This window comes from Artemia franciscana, chromosome 12 (genome assembly GCF_032884065.1).
Source record: "Artemia franciscana chromosome 12, ASM3288406v1, whole genome shotgun sequence".
NCBI classification, from domain to species: domain Eukaryota; kingdom Metazoa; phylum Arthropoda; class Branchiopoda; order Anostraca; family Artemiidae; genus Artemia; species Artemia franciscana.
In genome coordinates this window covers 12,565,632-12,588,594 of record NC_088874.1, presented here as the reverse complement: position 1 = coordinate 12,588,594, position 22,963 = coordinate 12,565,632, and the positions used below count along the sequence as shown (strand labels likewise).

The following is a 22,963-nucleotide window of genomic DNA, read 5'->3' as shown; positions in this document are numbered from 1 at the left end:
GATGATATTGCTTTGGTGGCTAATAAACCGCAAGATCTACAGACTCTTTTGAATCTCATAGAAGAATATTTGCAAATAAAAAAGTTAAGGCTGAATACTGAAAAGAGCGAAGTTGTTATTTTTAAAAAAAGGAAGGTTGTGGACGATGAAAAATATACATTTTAATTTAATAATAAGGAACTATTTATAAGTAAAAGAATAAAATATTTAGGCTTTATCTTATCGGAAAATGGAAGCCTAAGGAGTCATGTTGATGAAATAATTAAGAGAGGTAGGGTGGCCATGTCAGCTATATTTAGAAACCCGACGATAATGGGGATCAAAAACCTAAAAATGCATAAAAGAATACTTAACACAAGAATTCTACCCGTGATAGAATATGGAGCAGAGATATGGGGTGGAGAAACGGTGCAGCAACTGGAGTCCCTTCAGCTCCAGTATTATAAAAGAGTGTTTGGTCTACATCAGACAACTCATTCACAGATTCTGAAAGGTGATATGGGCCTGTTTTCTTTAAAGCTACGTAGGTATATTTTAATGCTTAGATTCTGGTTGAAGTTAACTAAGAGTAATGAAGATAGACTAGTAAGAGCGGCATATGAAGAGATGTTGAAATGTGGTTTAAAAACCTCGTGGCCATCCCAAATTAAATCATTACTAGAAAAAGTAGGAATGCCTTATTTATGGAATAATGGTCTTTGCTCTCGTGATGTACCAACAAATTTAGAAAGCCAGGTACGATTTATATTAGAGAGTCAGGAAATTCAGCATTGGCAAGGGCTGGATTTTGATTCTACAACCCTACAACATTATAATCAGGCAAAACCTAGTTTTGGGGAGGAAGTTTATTTTAAATTTAACTTACCGGCTATGATTCTACGTCTTTGGATTCAGCTTAGGGCAAATTGTCTTCCAATCCAGAACAGGCAAAAAACGTTCGACAAAAATAAAATGATAGTTGGTCCTGATAGGCGGTATGTTTGTCCCCTTTGTAAAGATGATGATGAAGACTTGGATCATTTTCTCCGGAAATGCCCGGTGCTCTTGGATTTACGGGAAATTTATTTGCATGGGGTTGATTTGATGCTTCCGGGTATTCTACAAAATAGTAACCCAACCACAATATTTCGAGTGGGAGTATATATAGATAAATCTTTAATGAGAAGAAAAAGTTTTATATGATTAATTTCTTTTGTAGTTAGATTAGGTACTTTTTGCGTTGAATTCTGTTTTTTGTGCGTGTTCGTACTGTTGTTAATTTCCTTGCTTGTTTGTTATTTATTTATATTTTTGTGTATATGGCCCACGGGTTTTTGAAATACACTTATCTATCTATCTATCTATACTTTCTAATGCTTTGTAAAAACTTAAATATGAGTAAGCAATTCTAGATGTTTATTTTAAACTTTTTCTCTTTATAGAACTACCACCAGAAATCATAAAGAAGCTAGAGGATGTTACAATTGGACGTGGAGAAACAGCATCTTTCGATGTTGAACTGACAAAAGGAGATGCGCTTGTCCGTTGGTTTAAAAATGGTAAAGAAATTACGTTCGACCAGAGAACTACCCTTGAAATTAACGGCAAAAAACAACGGCTAACTGTTGAAAACTGTGTTATCGAAGATTCTTGTGAAATATCTTGCACTGTTGGCGATATTAGCTCATCAGCTAATCTTAGGGTTGAAGGTAACTATAAAATCTCAACTATTAACTTTTAAATATTCCACGTCAAAGTCGCAATATATGTGAGGTGCAGCAAGAAAGTATGAAAAATTTCAAAAATGCACTGAATGGCAGACAATGTTTTGTTTGTATGATCTCTATGATCTCATTGACATTTTATCTGATTTAGGATCTTATCTATAAAATACATGCCACTCAATTTGAGTGGCAGTTATTTGTTCCTTTGTCGTCCGAATGAGATAGTAGTAAAAAATATAGAAATAAACAACTGAATAAGTAGGCTATTCAAGTGGCGCTATAAAACCTAGACTTTTTGTATACGTTGGAGTAATATAAGATCAGCCACTTGATAAGATACTGAAGGCCTTTGAAAAAATTGAAAAATAAATAAATGTGAAGCTACTTATGGATGCATAACTTTTGATGAGTAAATTTAAAATCAGCAATTCAAAATGCGAATAGAGATTATTCGGGTTGCAAAAGTAGCTAGCAAGCTAGTAAGAGACGATCACGCCTGATGGAACAAACGACTGATTCCAATATTGAAAAGTACATATGTATAATTTTACCTTTAGACGAGTAAGTGTTAGTTGTGTGTACCATTAAATTTGTCAAGAATTAATTTTAAGAAATAATTGAGCTTTAATGACTTCTTTGTTTAGCCCCAGCCGTCGAGTTCACTGGGAGACTGCCAGAAATTACCAGCGCCTTGAAAGGTAGCGAAGCTACTTTTACTGTTACCGTATCACAGGAAGACGCAGAGGTGACATGGTACAGGTAATATTTCCGTAAATAATTTGGCTATTAATGCTCGAGCCCTTTCATAGTGTGGGAGAGGGAGGGGATTAGGTTCAAATCGTATAACCTTACTGCCACTGAAAAGAAAATACTTGAAACAAGTGATAAGCTCATAGATGTATAAGGCAAAGACTGTAACTCCTTCTATTACTGTTTGGCTCAGGTACTTACACAATAAGGGGAGGGAGAAGGTTACCTTGGACCTATATAGCCCCGCTCCCCCCACGAAATGTTGTTAACTTCAAGTACCTGTATTTTAGGGGGGACATAAATTTGTTATTCGTCCGGAGGCTCATCCACAGAGTGAGACAAGAAGGGGTCAGGCACAAATTCTATGACGTTGCGGCAACTAAAAGGAAAAGAATTGCAACAGAAATATTTCTTTAACGATAAGTTAATGGGTACAAATGTTAACAACCCTAAATCCTCTTATTAGTGTTCAGCTTAGCCACTCATACAATAGAGGGGGGGTATCTTCGGATCTATATCCCCCTCCATTAATTGTATAAATGTTAGTAACTGTTTCCATAATTGGTTTTAGATTTAAGTAACGTATTTCAGTATTTGCCAGACCCTTGAAAAAAAATCCTCTATGTCTGCTGTTTAATCTCTACAAGACGCCTGAGACTAATATCTAACACAATACACTGTTAGTATATCCTTGTTGGTTATTGGTATTGACATTAGTTAGTTTATTCTATGTTTTCGATCAGTATTAATAGTGCACTGGAAGGATAAATACTTACATCTTATTTTAAAAAGTGAAGATAAAATATGTCAAGAAAGTGTGAGTAAAGAGTTGTTGTAGCATTGAATGCTGATAGGGACAAATATTTGAATTGCAAAACACACACTCAGGTGGCTTGTAGAGCTTAAACAGACAAACATAGAAGATTTTTTCGACAATCCGGCAAATAATGAAATACGTTGCTGAAATCTAAAAACAATTAATACATGCCATTAATATCATATCGTATGTTATCTACTTATTCATTGTGTTGCGAGAGCAAAACTCTGGTTTTGTAGTGTTTTTTTTCTAGCACCCCGATTTCAGCTAATTCCTAGAAAGTGGTAAGGGTCTAACCTCTGAGGTTTTTACGGAAAGTGTGGACCTTAGACCGGATTGACGAATATGACTTTGCATTTTGGAAAGCTTCGTAGAACTCTTGCCTGGGGCAAAAAGGATGGTTTTTGCTTGTGTTTTTGCCTCTTAAATTTTAAAAGTTCTCTCATTGCTAAAGAAATTAGACTTTATCCTTTGCTGCTTTCTAAATGATGACGTTAGAAACTTGGCATACGGCAAGAAAGTCAACTTTTGAACTAAGACGGATAGATTTTTCTTCGAAGGCAGTCGATAGCTCTTGATGAGCTGATCAAAGTATATGTCATCTATTTTTTGGTAGAAAAATTCCTTCATGAGATATACCAGTTTCAAAGTTTAAAGGGGCTGACAACTTCAGTAGTAAGGCACACACTGAAACCAAACAGGCCGATACCAATTGTGAGTCATATAGAAGAGTTTTAAGCAACAGTTGGCTGTTAGCTCATAATCATCTTTTGCAACTTTTGCTAGTTGGTGTACCTATTATTTGTTTCCGGTGTATTTGATGGTAAGACCAATTTGGTTCCAGTGATAAGATATGTAGGGGACTTGTAAGTAATAATCGGCTGTTAGGCTACAATCATCTTCAGCGATGAGGGGCTTGCAACTTTTGCTAGTTGTAGTGAGGGGTTTGCAACTTTTGCGAGTTGGTGTACCTAGTATTTATTTTAAGATCCCTACAGATTAACAACTTCAGCTTTTATTCGAAGCGAGGAAACAAAACCAAAGTGTTGCTCTCGCAAAACTTTACTCGGTGAAGCCGAACAAAGGTTGCGGCAACACCCCACGTTGCCCATGCAACCTAGATCTAGTTTTGCTTGTTTTTAAATATTTCTTAGTTTAGACTTCTTTAGTATTATTTTCTTTAATTATATCTTATAAATACCTACTTTTTTAAGTTTTTTCTTCTTTTAGTTTTTTTAATTTTATTCTTTTTTATTTTTTTTTAACAAACACATTAACATTTTTTTTATTTTTTTTTTTTTTTTTTGTAACAAACACATTAAAATTTTTTAATTTGTCTTTTAAATGGTCTCCAAAGAGGAAAGGTCCTAAGAAAACAGCTGTTTGAAACTGTACTGTATATAGAACTCAATAACCAGATCCTATTTTATCGGGATGCTACAAACACAAGCTAAGATGAGACAAACACAATCATAGTGTCAAAAGTTGTGAATTCCGAATATTTGTGCATTTGAGAAAAGGAAAAATTCAGTCATATTTTGAAAAAATTAGAAACTACTTATTGAAAAATACTTTCTTGAGAGATTACATATCTTGTAATCAAGTTTATAATATCTATTAAGATTACATATCTTAAGAGTTTTGTAAGATATAGTACAGGACATTGGACCCATCTATTGTCCTTGATTCATTTAGTAAGGCTGGTTATGAACATCCGTTTGATAAAACTATTTCATAGTCTTTCGAGCTACTGAAACCGAGATCTGATTTTATTTTACTTCAGGCATTAACTATCTTTCCTTTTTTGGTTTTTGTAATTCAGGATGCTTTAAAAGCAATACTTATTGTTCCTAATTTTCTTTAGAAACAAGACCAAATTATGTCAGTCGGAACGCTACAATATTAGTGTCGATGGTGCGACAAGAACTTTGGTAATTAAGGAATCTCAGCTTGATGACGCTGATAAATATGTTTGTAAGCTTGGAAAACTGAAGACTAGTTCAACTTTAGTTGTTGAAGGTATGTTAGATTTACAGTTTCTTTCGTTATCCATGTTTATTTGTGCATCGTAAAACCATGGCATAATTCATGTCTCTCTTTATTTTTAGCTCTAGGGATCCGAACTATTTTCATTTATTCAAAAATAGAGGGTCTAAAAACACATTCGAAGAGAATAAAAGTAAAAAAAGAAATTGCAGTAAGAAAAAAAAGGTAATTGCAGAGGGTAACTTGGATACTAATGTTTACCTATTCCTTGCTTCATAGGAGGACACCAAAAATTACAAAAAAAAGTAAAGTCCTTTCCCGAAAACAACCGACAAAAAATATCCGTAAGTGATTAAAAACGGAAATCAGACTGTCATCGCAATGACAATAAAACGAGCGACTTAGTCCAAATCGCTTCATATATGAATCAGGAGAGTTTTTTGTCTTCCTCCTGTTCTTAACACCTAAAACAAGCTTGGGAAATGGCTTTTCTCCCATTTAGGAGATTATTTTATAAGTATCTGTATCTTCTTAAGGTAGCAAAGTAACGAAAAGCTGAATCATCATACCCACACCAAAATTGCATCTGCAGCTTTTCAGCAATGGGTTATTTGCTCTAGATCCTTGTTTAAATATCATATGTGTAGAAGGGAGGACACAAGGAGGGAGTGCTTCAAGACATTGACTGTAAGTTTTGAAGTATTTACAATTTTTCCAAATTTGTGGCTCTTCCTTAAAATTTGTGCTTTATCCCTCAGAATCTAGGTGCCTTTTCATTTTTTCTCTAGTTCTATTATGATAAAAACTAGATGCTGAAATGCAAATAATTAAATTGTATTCCATGAAATGCTTTATTAAGAAGAATTGAGCCAGTTTTCAATAAACATTGTGTCTCTTTTCAGCACTCCAAGTGGCCCCTAAAGTTCACGAGGAGAATGTCAAACTCATCCAAAAGGTTAAGAAAGGAGACGACATTACTTTCAACATTCCTTACACTGCTGAACCTCAGCCTAAGTCTCAATGGTTCTTTAACAATCAGCCGTTGAAGAAAACCAGAAAGGTAAACAACTTTTAAAGTTGAACATTTACTTGTATTTGACTTACTTACTTAGGTCCTCCCTCGCCTGAGGGCGCATAAGGCAGCAACGGTGGTTCGCCACGACGACCTGTCCTGAGCCTTCGACCAAAGTTCCTCCATCGAAGACCTCGCCAGCTTCGCCTCCTTCTCTAACATCCTGCCAACTGTCATTTTGGGTCTCCCTGACTTGCGGAGGCCGGGGGGTATCCAACACCATATGTCATGAGGTAGCCTTCCATCACCCATTCGCACCATGTGCCCCCAATATATCCATCGTCGCTTTCTAATGGTATCAAGGATGGGGGTATGATTTGTTATGGTATAAATCTCATCATTTCTTATTCTTTCAGTCCAATGTATATTCAAAATATATCTTAGGCAGTTATTATCGAATGCCCATAGTCGTTTTCCTAGTTGCATAGTGATACTCCAAGTTTCACAACCATATGTAAGGACGGAGAGGACATTGCTATTATAAATTCTGAGTTTTAGCTTCTGGGAATATTTACTATTTCTTCAAACATTTCTGAGACATTGTATTTGAACCATATGCTATCCAACCAAGGGCTCATCGAATGAAGTTGCCTTTTTCTAAAACAGGTTTTTGGTATTTAGATGGACACATAAGTCTTTATAAATGTCGGGCCCGTCATCAGCGTTTTTCTTTTTCATTAATCCCAATGACTTAATATCTTTAGAGCAGAAGTCATGTATTTTTCTATCTTCAGATACTCATCTTCATGTGAGAAGAATAGCACTCACCTGATAGAGTTGTACAGTTAATGGAAAGTATACACAAATCATAAGTCGTCTTGTCTTGACATTATAATAAATACTGAACAATTGGTGCCACCCTAATCTTTCTGAGTGTGTAAGGTTCACAATTATCGGATCTATCCGAATAGCCATAGGCCAACACCGCCTGAGTCATACTTCTTTTTATTGGAACTGAGCTATTGAAATGTTCATATGTGAAATTACGGTAGATCAATTGGTGCCAAAGCATTATCTTGTTCTAGCAAATACGACTGGAATTTGGGTTATCAAAATTCAATAATACGTTTTCAAAATTCAGAAGATCGATCGGAAATCGAAAAGAAAATTTCAAACAGCTTTAAATTACCAATATCACCCTAAGGCGCGAAAAAAGTATCAGATTGTTTTAGTTATTGTTTCATAATGAAAAAATACTCTACTATGAAATTGTAGAAATCTGCCTTAGATATTTTTCGATAATCAGTGTAGAGTCACATTGAAAAGATAATGTACTAAAGATCATTCTGAAGCTTAAAACGTTTCAAACGCAGGAGAATTCCGCGATCTAGATATCAACTGCAAATCTAACCATCTAATAAAGCTAGATGCTAACCAAACTCACATTCCATACGCCAAGTCACAGATCTTTGATAAAGACCCTATTCCAGTTTCAAAGCTTTTTGCTGATGAATATATGAAGATTTGTTCAGCCACTAGTGGTCAATCATATGCCATTATTTTCTTGGTAAAAAGAAAAAAAGCTTTTAGATGATGCACTATGAAATCTGGAATTTCGAAATATTTACCCAGGGGTTAAATTATTGATATGATTTGCCTTTATGGGCTAAAGTATATTTAATATCTTCATAGATTTTTCTGAGCTTATCTTTGTGACAACCCTGTCGTCTGCATAGTTCTTTTTTTTTAGAAAACTAAAAGCGCCAGTCACCAGCTTTTTTTAGTGTGGGATTTTTTCTTCAGCTTTATTGTCCTCTCTCTCTCTCTCTCTCCTTCTATTTCTATTTCTATATTTCTCATTACATATTTCTTCCTGTTTTGCTCTCTTTCTTTCAAAACTATTTTGATGGTTAGTTATTATACTTTGCTCTGTCAGTTATATTATTCTTTGTTCAATTAAGATTGTTCCAACAATATCAAGTGACTGTGTCTCAATCACAATCCATTCAGTAGAAGAAGTAGACTGTGGCACGTACACATGCAAAATGACCAATGCTTGTGGGGATGTATCTGTTGATGTTACCTTACAGCTTCTTGGTATGTTATGGTTTCCTATAATTTTACTTGTCAGAGTGTATATCTTCTCTTTCCAGAACTAAGGTCTCAAATTCAGGCAATTTAAAATTTATCTCGTGCTATGTAAAGAACTAAATTTGTACTTCCCCTTACAAAAATAAGTAAAACAAAAAAAATATTATTTGTTCTTTGAATATATTGCTATTGATATTTAGGGATTTACATAGAAATACTGATAATTCTCGATTCAGTCAGTTGACAAATGTCCTATAATCTTCATTCTTTAATACATTACAATAGAATAATAGCTGCCACAGGAATATTGGCCAGAATAATAGCTTTACTAACTGATCATATTCATGTTTGGCCGCTTCAGAGGCCATAATGAATCGTATCCTTGAACAGTACGGAATTCTTCTGAGCCCCGATTTCTGTTGGATATTTTAAAGCTCTTAACGGAGGTGCTAAAATGCAAAATACCATATTTCCCAAGGGAACATGCACCTTAAGTACTAAAAGCACTGCGTCTCAATTAAATCAAATGACGACTTGACTTTTATTCATTGAAAGCACACAGTAAAATTTTGGTCAAGTAAAAAGAGGGCCACAGCCTTTGGTCTCATTAACGGAACGAGGAATCATTATTTTCATTTATTAATGTCTAGCATTACTCTATGATTGCTTTTAAAATACAATTTTAAATTATAAATATTTTGTAAGTAAAGTTCCAAAACCCTTTTCTAAAAAAAAAAAAGGTTTTTCAAGGAACCGCAAAGAACCCCATTATGCCAAATCTGAGTATAACTAAGCAAAAACAAAGCAACAATTCAAACTTAAAACGAATGGAGCTATTCGTTGTAAATCACTTCTAGCGAAAATAAAAAAGAACTGCATAGTCAAAACCCTTCTGAGATATCAAATATACGCCTTTTTTACAACCTGAATGCATATAGTATCATTTTCATTTCAACTTCACCCTAAAAATTCTCTGAAAGTTTCAATTAAACTTTTTGAAAACCTGAATGCACATTATGTATTTTGATTTAACTCCACACATCTCTCAAGATTTCCCGGAAGTTTCAATTATTACTTATAGCTGATCGTGAGATATTTAAGATATACCCTTATGGCAACCTTGATTCACTCAGTGGCTTTCGATTCGGGTCACCGTCCTCCTCAACTTTTCCCAAAAGTTTTGACTTATAACTCTAGGATCTCCTTGAAACATCACACCCACGCCCTTTTGATAACTTTGATACGCATCGAGTCTTTTGCTTAAATCTAAAATTCCTAGGGTGTACTTGAATTTAGCTTGATATTTCCCCCGTACATGCCTTGGAAGTTTGAAGCTAGTACCATTAAGGCTTCCCGAAATATTGCCCTATACGCCTTCCTGATAACTTATATTCAGATAGTGTCTTCTGATTTAGTTCAACATCTTCATTAATATTTCTTGAAAGTGTGAAATTGATAGCCTTAGTTGTTCCTGACACATTGCAGATACGACCTTTTAACAACATGGATGCACATAGTTTCTGTTTAATCTCCCTCACTATTTTAAAATGTTCTTCATTATTCCCTGAAAGTTTTTCCTGAAAGTTTTATTCTCTGAAATTAACATACTTAATGCCCATTCAGAATGAGATTTTGCTAGTAGGCTACTTCTATTTAGCTTCCACTAATTTGAGCCAATCCTAATTTTTAATAGAGTTTTTCAACCAATTTCAAAATTTTACGACTTATGATTAGCTCAAATCAGTGTTAACTAAATGTTATTATTCGCAAAATTTTATTTGGGCCTTTTAACCTTTCCTAAAGTAGTAAAGAAGTGCCCTTCCGACATCTTTGATATACATAGTGTCTTTTGATTTAATGCAACATTCCCCAGCAATATTGTCTCAAAGTTTCAACTTAGAATCCCTTCGCCGTTTCTGATATGTTGTAGATGTGCCCTTTTCACTCCCTGGATTCAAATAGTATCTTTGTTACCTTAGCCTTTCCCTCCTGAGATTTCTTTTGCTGAGATTTCCAACTACCCTTAACTATTTTTGGGTTTGTGACTTGTGACTTTTATTTGCCCTTGTGACAATCTATGTGCACATAGTGTCTTTTGATTTAATTCAACGTCCCCTAAAATTTTCAACTTAATTCTATGAGCTGTTTCTGAAACATTATAGATAGATCTTTTTGAAAACCTGGATGCTGACAGCATCTTTGGGTTTTATTCAACGTTCCTCTCCAAGCTCCCTGAAAATTCGAATATGGTGCTCTTACCCGACCGAGAGAAATCCAAGATACAACCTCTTGATAACCTGGATGCACCAAGTGTTATTTGATTAATTTTAAAGCTTCCTTCAACATTCCCTGAAACTTTCATCTTAATACTCTCAGCTGATCCTGGGATATTGCAGATAGGGCTTTTTTATAACAGGGATGTATATAGTGTCTTGATTTATTTCCATATCCCCTGAACATAATCTCAAGGTTTCAAATTAACACCCATAGCCGTTCCTCAGATTTAAGGATACACCTTTTGAAAACTTGAATGTTTATATTGTCTTTTGATTTAGTTCGACATCCCCCCATTTTCTACTTTGGAAGTTCCACCTTAAGGCTCTTAGACTATTCAACTAACGCCATCCTTACGAAGTGGCCTGGAAAAAAATTAGTCAGAGCCATTTAGGTGTTTATTCAGGCAGCACTACAGAGTAGTCCGAGTCTTTTTTTCTCAGTTTTAAGTTGTTTTATTCCTACACCTACTTTCTATTTATTTCAAATTCTATAGTTGAATATGTCAGCGGACAGTTTCTAATCTTAGTAAAAAATAAAATAAAAGAAAAATATAAAAAGTCTGGCTAGGACCCACACTTAGCTCTGGCCAAACTTTACTTGAGTTTTTGCGATCATTTTATAATTTAAAGGTTTTTCCCTGTTTCCTTTGAGCGGAAACTCAAATATAATGAACATAAATGATTATTTTGAATTATGTAAATTTCTTCTCTATTTTACCTTGCACAGAAACTAGTTTCTTGTGAGTAATTTAGGTGTATCTAATACAATTTCCAAATTAGAGATGCTATCAGGTATACGAGCTTATGCAACTATGTCAATTAATCATTATCTTTTTCGATTATGTCGCTGATTACACATTTTTCTCTTTTCTTCCTTACTCCTCCCTTCTTTGCTTGCACTAAAGTGCGTTTTACTGCTATTACTTTTTTTTATTATTGTCTATGTTTACTGGTTTTTCTTTTCTATTTTTAGAGTTTATCCTTGTCCATGTATTTTGTAGTGACATCCAATTTGAATTAAGTTATATGCATAAATAAATAAAATCATTAAATTTTATGGAAAACTACTTACATTTGCAGAGAAACCATCCACACCTGGTACTCCAGAAAGCCTCTCAGTTACAGATAGTTCAATTTCACTTCACTGGAAGGCTCCTGATTATGATGGGGGATCAGATATTACCCACTACAAGCTTGAATACTCTGAAAAATCGTCGAAAAAGTGAGTTTGACGGTTGCTGTTTCTTTTTTTTAAAGGGCTACTGCTATTTAGGAGTAGTCCATCTGTTTCTCTATCATAAGCTATCATAGACACATCACACTTTTCATAAAGTGAAACATCCAACTAAAATTATGTTTGAAGCGCTACAAAATCAGATTAAAACAAGGTTTATATTTAGTCCAACTACATAAAATGATAAATAGATGTACTAAAGCTTAGGAATGTAGCAAACGCTATAAGAACCTAACGTAGAATAAAACTATGCTTGTTTTATAATAAGATTCAGGCCCAAAAAAGAACTATTAGGCTTAATAAAAATTTTTATCGAAAAAAGTTTGTTGGCTGTAGCCAAAGCAGATTAGAGAACAAAACAGATTTTCGCCAATAGCCAAAGCAGATTAGCATATTAGAGAGCTAAATAGCGGAGGTTTCAAGGCACCGTCTATGAAAATACAGAATTTTGCAATATTTCCAAGAAGAACGACCTCTGTTGGGCTTTTATTTGTTGTTTTTTTCTCTTATTTATCCCCGGCGATTATTCTGTATTTCTAGTTGTTAATTTGAATAACTCCGCTTTTGACAATTGACGATTAAGGTCACATATTGACTACGCTTGGTCACATGCTTGACCTTCTTTCTCGAGAAAAGTAAGAAAATTCAAATTTTGTCAATAGTAAGTTTAAGGCTCTTGCACATATTGAATTTCATTGAATAATTTCCATCGAGAAAACATCCTTTTTCAGGAGAGTTAAAATCCTGTTTCTGAAACTATGCAAATTGTCATGCGCAATTGGACGCCAGAAGAACGGCTAACAAAGTACTGGCCCCAGGATGCAAGAAGACATTAAAACAATAAATCAATAGGAAAAGGAGAAGTATTCCTACTTGAATTTTAATAAAAAAGTAGCTCCTGGTGGAACTCCCCCTCTCTCTTTCTCTGCAAAATGTCGATGTAGTACTCGTGACCTCTTTCCAAATCTCCACCTTTTGTACCAGTTGTAATATTTAGCTTGTCATCGGCAATTGTTTTAGCTATAAAGGGGGTAATTTTTATCTGTAACAAAAGGGGAGCTATTCCTCTGCAGCCCCCATATTACATGCTAAATCCAAAAATATTCTCTAGAGTAAAGAATGTTTAGAAGTTAATTATTTCCCTCTTCTCCAAATCTCCCTCTATATTTAACTGAAAGCTCGTAGATTTTGGAATATTAATTCACTTTTTTAGGCTTCTGAAACCCTCTCATCATCTGCACAATAGTTTTTATATTCTTGCTCAATCATTTAACAATGTGCGGAAATTTCGTAAGATAGTTTATTAAATCAACTGGTATATGTTAAATTTTATATTCTTGATTTTAGGTGGATAACTGTGAATAAAGATGTAGACATCACTGAAACACAGTACGAGGTTACAAATTTAACAAAGAACTTTGAATATAAGTTCAGAGTTTCAGCAATCAATGCCATTGGAGAAAGTCAAAAATCTGCTATTTCAACCTTTAAAATAGCTGCACCAATTAAACCTGAACCTCCCATCATACTAGAAGCTCTGAAAGACACTGTTGCCGGTCTCAAAGAAAAAGTTGTTTTCAGCTGTGTTATTAATGGAGTTCCAAAACCAAATCTAGCATGGTAAGTTTTTAACGGCTAACTAAACTGGACTTGATGATGTAAATTTGGTAATAAACATTTGCTGATGTAAATTTAGTAATAAACATTTGCTGGTGTAAGTTTTCTATTTTGATTTGTTGCCCATGTAAACAAATTTTGAATTGAATTGGAGGGAAACCAGACCCCTCCCTTCAAGAGCCCCCTTCAAAAGTGATCGAAATTTTGAAATAGCTTTTATGTTCAGAATAGTCAAAAGGTCCTACAACCATGCCTCCAGGTTTGATATGATACCCCACAGCCAGTGGCAAATTAAGACTAAGGCGGACTTTAGGTAGCACCGCAATTGTAGGACGATTTTTCAGTCATGACGCATACTTTGCGTTAAGTAGTTTGGTTTTAAGGCACTTATTATTTAGTTCTATTTAATTATCTGATTCCAAGAAAAAATAGCATATATGCATAAAAATAATACAAAAATAACTTATTAAAACAAAAAAACCTAAACATAATTTATTAAAACAATCAATAATGCTTAAACGAACATACCCGGTCTGATTAGTTAGATTGTCTTTTTTCTCACTTTTAATTCTGAAAAGTTGTCAATTAGTTTGCCACAATCAATAGAGTAATTTAATAACTCTTTTTCTATATAAAGTAATAATAAACTATTTAATTTTTGTTGGCCTGATCTGAATCCTAACAAAAGAAGAGCTAAGAGCTTATATGGCACTTGTGACGAGGTTGGAAGAGCCAAGAGACAAGAGCTCATATGGTATGAGCTCTAGCAAAGTTCTAAGAATTAATAGATTGCTTTAAAAGGAAAATCAAAGGCTTAATGCCGGTCGGGATTTAAATAAGAGCTCTGAGTCACAAGGTCCTTCTAAATATCAAAAATTCATTAAGATCTGATCACCCACCCTAAGTTAAAATTACCTCAATTTTTCTGATGTCTCCTCTCCTTTCAGCCCCCCAGATGGTCGAATCGGGGAAAACGACTTTATCAAGTCAATTTGTGCAGCTCCCTGACATGCCTACCAATTTTCATCGTCCTAGCACGTCCAGAAGCACCCAAATCGCCAAAGCACTGAACCCCACCACCTAACTCCCCCAAAGAGAGTGGATCCAGTCCGGTTACGTCAATCGCGTATCGACGACATTTATAAGCGTTTTCCAAGATTTCCAGTTTCCCCCTCCAACTCCCCCCACTGTCAACAGATCTGGTCATGATTTGAAATAAGAACTCTGAGACATGGGTTCCTTCTAAATATCAAATCAAACAGTTCGTGGTAACGAACTGTAGTAAGGAGCGACCCGGCTCAATAGTAACCAAAATGGAATTTCGATACCAATAGCTACATCAAAAGAATTGCATTTTAATGCTGATTTTATATATATAAGTTTCATCAAGTTTAGTCTTACCCATCAAAAGTTACGAGCCTGAGAAAATTTGCCATATTTTAGAAAATAGGGGGAAACACCCCCTAAAATTCATAGAAGCTTAACGAAAATGACACCATCAGATTCAGCGTATCAGAGAACCCTATTGTAGAAGTTTCAAGCTCCTATATACAAAAAGTGGAATTTTGTATTTTTTGCCAGAAGGCAGATCATGGATGTGTGTTTATTTGTTTTTTTTTTGTTTTTTTTTCCAGGGGTGATCGTATCGACCCAGTGGTCCTAGAATATTGCAAGAGGGCTCATTCTAACGGAAATAAAAATTTCTAGTGCCATTTTTAAGTAACCAAAAAATTGGAGGGCACCTGGCCCCCTCCCACGCTAATTATTTTCTCAAAGTCAACGGATCAAAATTCTGAGATAGCCATTTTATTCAACGTAGTTGAAAAACCTTATAAATATGTCTTTGGGGACGACTTACTTCCCCACAGTCCATGTGGGAGGGGCTACAAGTTATAAACTTTGACCAGTGCTTACATATAGTAATAGCTATTCGGAAGTGTACAGACGTTTTCAGGGGATTTTTTTGGTTGGGGGAGGGTTTGAGAAGAGGGGGATATGTTGGGGGAACTTTCCATCGAGGGATTTGTCACGGGGGTGGAAAATTTCCATGAAGGGAGCGCTGGATTTTCTAGCATTGTTTAAAAAAAAAAACAATGAAAAAATAAATATGAAAAAGTTTTTTCAACTGGAAGCAAGGAACAGCATTAAAACTTAAAACAAACAGAAATTATTACGCATATGAGGGGCTGACCTCCTCCTAATACTTCGCTCTTTACGCTAAAGTATTTTTAGTAATTTCAACTATTTATTCTACGGCTTTTGTGATTCAAGGATCATTGTTAATGAATTGGGACAAAATTTAAGCTTTAGTATAAAGAGCGAGGTACTGACGAGGGGCTGAACCTCCTCATATATGGAATAAAAACATGAGAATACAAAAGTTCGTTACGTAAGTTCATTTATAAGTTACGTATATCTTTTACTAATAAAAACCTTCGTAAAAAATTAAAAGTTCTAGTTCCCTTTTCAAGTAACCAAAAATCGGAGGGCAACTAGGCTTCCTCCCCCGCTCTTTTTTTCTCAAAATAATTCGATCAAAACTATGAGAAAGCCATTTAGCCAAAAAAAATTCATATACGCACACCCCTTTCATATACGAAGTAATTTCTGTTCGTTCTAAGTTTTAATGTCGCTCCTTACTTTCAGTTAAAAAAACTTGTTTTTTTTATTTAATTTCATTAAGATCCGGTCACCCATTCTTAAGTTAAAATACCTCAATTTTTCTAACTTTTCCAAATCAACGACCCCCAGCTCCCCCAAAGAGAACGGATCCATACCAAGTATGTCGATATCGTATCTATAACTTGTGCTTATTCTTTCCATCAATTTTCATCCCGATCTCTTCACTCTAAGGGTTTTCAACGATTTCCAGTTTCCAAGATTCCTGTTTCCCTCTTCCAGCCCTCTATGTCCCCGGATCCGATTCGAATTGAAGATGGGGCATCTGAGACATAAGATTCTTCTATATATCGAGTTTCATTAAGATCCGATCACTCCTTCGTAAGTTAAAAATACCTCATCTTTTCTAATGTTTCAGAATTTAATCTCCCCTCACAAACTCCCCTAAACAGAGCGGATCTGTTCCGGTTATTTGAATCACGTATCTGGAACTTCTGCTTATTTTTCCCACCAAGTTTCATTCCGATCCCTCCACTCTAAGCGTTTTCCAAAATTTTAGGTCCCCCCTCCAACTCCCCCAAATGTCAACAGATCTGGTCGAGATTTAAAATAAGAGTTCTGAGACACAATACCCTTCCAAACATCAAATTTCATTAAGATCCCATCACCCTTTCGTAAGTTAAAATACTTCAGTTTTTTATATTTTTCTCGAATTAACCGGCCCTACACCCCAGATGGTCAAATCGGGAAAACTATTTCTAATTTAGTCTGGTCCGGTCCCTGATACGCCCACCAAATTTCATCGTCCTAGCTTACCTGGAAGTGCCTAAAGTAGTAAAACCGGGACAGACCGACAGAATTTTTATCGCTATATGTCACTTGGTTTATACCAAGTGCCGTAAAAAGAATATTTTGGATATTACTGAGAATGCTCTTTCACTGCTTCCATTGCTTATTGGAAAAGTTAAATAGATTTCTGAATAAAATTACTATGTTTAAATTAAACAATATTGTAACAATATTATTTTCTTGTATCCCACATGGATACAGGCGAAATAATATTTTCTTTTCTTATAAAAGACTTAAATTTTCATACCTCATTTTTTAGTTCTGGTAGGGTTAAATCATAACATTTTAATTCCTCTATTGAAGAATCACTAGCATCACTATGATGAAAAATTGTTTCCGATCTATTGTTAATAGTTTTATATCCCCAAGAATTTTTGTTTTAATCAAAAAACACTATATGTAACTATGTTATAAAAGGAAGTATACATGATATTTAGGAACAGCTAAGGATATTGATTGGAACCCTCAAGGATACTACGACTAACACTATTACGACTTTGACTACTCGTGACTACAATTGATTATAATGTGACGGGGACTACTAGTTACTGTGACTATCAACGACCATGACTGCAAATTCGTGTGATTGCCTTAAGTTCTTAAGGAATGGCTAAGGCGATTAAGTTGAAAGTTTCAGGAAATTTCAAGGGGGATATTAAACTAAATTAAAATGAATTTTAATTATTAAACTAAATAAAAATTAATTTTATGTATATTCATCTTTAAGTAGAAACTTTGAGAGAATATTAAGGGGGGTGTTGCATTAAAAACTGAATCAAAAAAACACTAAGGGAATCTAGGTTGTCAAAAAGGCGTGTCTGGGTATATCAGTATTGATCTGAGGAATGGCTATGGGTATTAAGTTTAAACTTTCCACGACTGCTAAGAGGGATGAAACTAAATAAAAAGACGCTGTGTGTATCCAGGATGTGGAAATAGCATACCTTCAACATTTCAAGAGCAGTTAAGGGTTTTTTCTTGAAGCTTTCTGAGATTGTTTGGAGGGATGTTGTACATATGGACACTACGGGTATCCTAGTTGTAAAAAGGGCATATCTGTAGCAGCTCGGAACAGGCTAAGATTATTGTGTAGAAAGTTGCAGGAAATATTGGTTGGGATGTTGAACTTCATCAAAAGCACCATTTCTATCCAGGTTATAAAAATGCATTTTCTGTAGTATCTCTGGAACAATCAAGGGTAAAAATTGAAATTTACAAAATCTAAGTTTTTTGGTAACTTTTACATACTTTATTGCCTGGGGAAAGAGAGGGGTAAATTTACACCACTTCTGTAGGTGCCCATGCTATGCCGACGCCATTTCAATTGTAGAATATTTCTGAGTGAACCTGAATAGTTTTTACCACGCAAGAGACAACAACTGAAAAAAAAGAGGTGAAATATAGTATGATAAACTACACGGTGATGTATTTAAGAATTTAAAATGTTAGAATTTAACATCTATGGTTTTCGAATTATCCATACTGCACATGCTTTTTTCATAGGTTTAAAGATGGCAAAGAGCTGGAGAGTGTAAATGCTAGCTACGAAAACCATGTAGCCAAGATCACAATCAAAGAAACAGTAGAATCATCTGCTGCTGTTTATACTTGCAAAGCTGAAAATGAAGCCGGTAAGGCAGAGACATCTTGTCAACTGGTCATTCAAAATCTTCCAACCATTCAAATAGAGAAAAAACAAAGGAATCAGAAACTACAGGTAATAATTGGTTTCTACCAAATTTATTATGGCTAAAAGAGGTTAAAATAGAAGTATTATTCCAAACCCCAATTTCTCTGTTTACTAGATCTTATTCAAGAAAATCTTTTATTTCTGTACCTTTATGTTTGTTGTTTAAAGATTTTTAACCACTCTTTACATCCTCTTGATGATCTTTTTAGGTTAATTCACGAATTTGCTTGAGTTTAGAATATTTTTATCATTGAAAATTCAAGTTATTGCAAGCATTGTTCGTCAATTATGAAGGAATTCAGTTATGCAGAAGTCTATTTTTCTTGTGTATGGTAATAGAATGAATGCTTTGGTTAAAACACAGATGACTTGTCAAATCTGAAGTCAGATCATGAAGATTGTATTTCCAGTCTCAAAACAGTCGGTTAAAGTATTTAAATATTGCCTAAAATATGAATCTTGCTTTACCTACTCCCTTAGTATATTCCTAAACGCCATGTCTTTTAGAAAACATTTCTTCGTTACTTAGCACTGTTTTCGTATTCCAGATTTCGTGATTGAGATTTTTGATTTTTAGCCAAATAAATGTGATAAATCTATTCTACTCGATTCCTGTGTTTCTCCTTTTTTGGGATATCAGAGAAATCAGAAATGCTAGCACAATGTTCCGTGTTTTCAACAAAGTACCCTATCTCTTACAATATGCAATAATATTTTCAGGACCACATATTATCTAAGAAATTTCTGCATGTTTTAAGGTTAAATCATTCTTTTTCTTTTTGCCAGAAAAACTAAAATTTTTATAGCTAGATGGTATACACATTCGTAATTCCAATTAAACTCAGTAACAGTAGTAGTCTGAATGTGTCTATAGCCTTTTCAATCTTAGAATTCAATCTCAATTACAGTATTTTTCTTTATTAAACATTTAAAAAGAACAGAAACTACTCCGTGTATGAAAAGGGCTGTTCCCTTCTCAACGCCCCACTCTTTACGCTAAAGTTTTTTACTGTTAACTATACTAAGTAAGACTATATTTATTAAGAACAAGATTGAATTAAAATAAATGCGAAAGAAATGTAAGACTAAAAGTCTAATCAGGCCTCGGTAAATATGCATGGTCTTAGTATTTTCTAATTTCCTTTTTTAATTTAATTGCTAGGTATCTAGTCTTTTGGTTTCGATTTAATGTACATGTTCGACTTCAATTGAATTTAGGTGGCTCTTCAAAATGAAAAAAAAAACTATCAAGCCCTCTAATAAAGTCAGGGTTAATTTAGGTCAAGATTAAAAAAAAATGTATAAACATAAAGAAGATTTCGAAGAGTAAGAGTTATATATGTTGTAGTTTTCATAATAAGAGTCTGATCTTCCCCCAGAAGTTTAATTTATAGTTTTGATGTAATGATTTAACCTTGATTAGTTTTTGGTGATTCTATCTAGAGCCTCAGTGAAAAATGGTGGCTAAAACTGAAGTTAGTTTTTCAATAAGCCTCAGAAGGCATCTAAACCAGTCAGTGAAAGTCAGTCTTAAATAAAGAACAAAACTTGAAAATTTTCAATTCGGAGGATCTGAGGATATTTTAGGTTTCAATAGAAAAATTTGATTCAGAGGATTTGAGGAAATTTCAGAATTCAGTACGGGTTGTGTTATGAATTTAATAGTAGGAGTATAATTTTTTTTTTTTTTTTTTTTTTTTTTTTTTTTTTTTTTTTGGCTTTGAAGATTTAATGTTCTGAACTAATTATCCTGAATTAAAGTTGTTTCAGTAATTTTTCATTGTGACGATATTTGATATTTAGATGCACAATAAGATGTATTATTTCCTGCAAGGGGGGACTGTACACCATTATTTTTTGGTAATTATTTGCTAATAATTCATAACTGAATGAGAAACTCCTCACAATGATTTTTATTTCATTAATCAGTCATCAATAATTTAGATTCATTTTAAGGAATAGGATTTATGCAGTTGTGTAAAATCGGATAAAAGATAATATATGTCACAGTAAACAAAAGCAGTTATAGAATATCAACTATATTATTGACTTCATTCATTCTTTGATGACTTTTTTCATCTCTTCATCTAGATTGATACGCAATTTAAGGTCACTGCTAAAATTACTGGCTATCCTATACCTGAAGTAGCATGGACAAAGGACGGTGTTCCTATTGAAGAAGATACAAATTGCTTAGTGACTTTTGATGGTTCCTTAAGCACTTTAGTAGTTAAAACAATTGATCGCAGTCATTCAGGAAAGTATTTGTGTAGTGTGACAAATGCAGCAGGAACAACAAAAGAAGAAGTCTCACTAAAAGTAATTGGTAAGTGAGTCACTTGTGAAACTTATTTTTATCTTGGCAGTCGCTTGTATTTTTTTTAAGCACAGGGGACCTCAAATCTTGACTCTGAAGAGGACTTGAGTGTTATAGCTGTAGTAGCAAAGATCACAACACATAAATCCGTGGAACTTAATTGATTCCTTATTTCGGCGTTTGGACATCATTCATTATGATTAGAAAGTTTCATTTTAGTGGAAAATTTTACCGATCAGAAAAAATTATTCAAGGCAAATAAAGAAAGTGCTTCGAGGTGCTTAGAAGTGCTTTGAGGGACCTTTACTAAGTTGTTTTCACCAAGATTTAAATGGGAATATTTTTTATTTTTATATTTCTATATATTTTTCTGGTGTCTTCTTGCTCCCCAGAAGTGGTGGCTTCTGGATCCCCTCCAACCCCTGCTTGTTTCTATGGTGGACTTACATATACCAAATGAGACATGTGGGAGGCTGGCCACGTTGGGGGATACGAACTGTGTTAGTACTTTAAACGAAATTTAGTTTACAATAAATTTAGATAAAGTCGAATTGTTCGTTTATACAGGAAAATCTTCTATTTTAATTTTTGAAATTAAAAACCTTATCTATCAAAGTTTATAAATCTTATTTTTAATCTCCAATAAAATCATGAAAATATGGCATAAAACCCTTAGATTATAGTCATGACGGTAAGAACATTTATTCTTTGAATCACTTATCACCGTATCGTTAGATATTTAATTTGTAGAAGCTTTTTATTTTCCACCCATGAAAGCTTGATCAATCGAAACTTGAGCATCAAAAGTTCTTGTTTCTTTGAAATTTCTAGAACAGAATTTGTCAAGAGTCTTTAAAAATAGAAATTTTAAGTTACAAGGAATAGTTGATGTAAATATAATGAACTCCAGGCAATGCAGACTTTTCATAGACAGTTCATAGTGAATTTTCTGTATTAAATCAGAATTTTAATGTTCATGGTGTTTGAGAGAAGAATATAAAATCCAAGACTCGAGTCATTATGGCTCTGCTTTATTATTAATTTAGTTTTTTTTTAATTGACGATGTTGAAAAAGTGCAGTTGCTATGAAATAAATGACTTTGTTTTCTCCTACATAATATTTTTGCTCACTTCCTTATAATATAATATAGTGCTTCTCAAATTGACTTAAGAACACGGTTGTCAATATTTCCAAAACGCATATATTTTAAATTCACGTCCTTTTACCCACTTATTTTATAGTCGCGGAGCTCTTTCGTCAAAGCGACCAAACCAACTTTTAGCTTTTCAAAGCGATACATTTTTCATTTTGGGATAATTTCAATTGGGATTTTATTTTGTTTTTTATCTTTAACTTTCGGACTCAAAATATGTCTGTTCTATAATATCTTAAAAAAAGTAAGCTGAATTAGAATTATAGCAGAAAAAAAAACTGGGAAATCTCTAGGGTGGAAGAAAAAAACCTTAAACTAGTGAATGATCATTAAATGCGGCAATCCTGTCTACGGCATAGAATAAATTGCTTATGGATCTACTACTTACGTATTCTCTATTTCATCTTTCTCTAGATGACCGATTACGAAGGAGTAAATCCCGGTCGCCAACACAGGAAGTTATTGGTAAATTTCTGGCTAAATCTTATCCTTTTCAAACTACTCTGAAAGTGCAAGTCCCTTGAAGACCTTAAAATTACAATTGTTGAGATTAAAAAAAACAAAATATAATAATGTCTATGAAACTTCCAAAAATTTCATTTCATGTGGACATAGGTTTAAATGTTTTATATTTTCACCGGGAAAATAAACCGTAATACAAATAAATTACTTCTTATGCCTGTTTGAAGCAAAAATTCACATTACAATGTAAACATTCTCATGTGTGAATATTCAAATGAAACGAAGCGTTAATATTTAAAAAAAAAAACTTATAAAAAGAAAATTTAAAAAAAAAACTCTGAAGGCCTTCAAGGGATTTATTTTAAAATCTAACAAATTTATTTTAC

The 22,963-nt window shown here is 34.0% G+C and overlaps 1 protein-coding gene across 10 annotated transcripts in view; it reads left to right on the top strand.

Annotated features, from left to right (window-relative positions):
- Positions 1–22,963, top strand: part of LOC136033704 (titin-like) — a 369,666-nt gene that overhangs the window by 318,945 nt on the left and 27,758 nt on the right. For 9 of the 10 annotated variants that reach the window (XM_065714570.1, XM_065714567.1, XM_065714566.1 and 6 more), the window contains 10 exons: positions 1,422–1,688; positions 2,348–2,462; positions 5,135–5,289; positions 6,159–6,316; positions 8,230–8,365; positions 11,716–11,857; positions 13,217–13,489; positions 18,458–18,671; positions 20,736–20,970; positions 22,530–22,580. In XM_065714570.1, coding sequence (XP_065570642.1) covers positions 1,422–1,688; positions 2,348–2,462; positions 5,135–5,289; positions 6,159–6,316; positions 8,230–8,365; positions 11,716–11,857; positions 13,217–13,489; positions 18,458–18,671; positions 20,736–20,970; positions 22,530–22,580 — 1,746 coding nt within the window. The remainder of the gene's footprint in view (positions 1–1,421; positions 1,689–2,347; positions 2,463–5,134; positions 5,290–6,158; positions 6,317–8,229; positions 8,366–11,715; positions 11,858–13,216; positions 13,490–18,457; positions 18,672–20,735; positions 20,971–22,529; positions 22,581–22,963) is intronic. The other variant, XM_065714564.1, reaches the window with a different exon arrangement.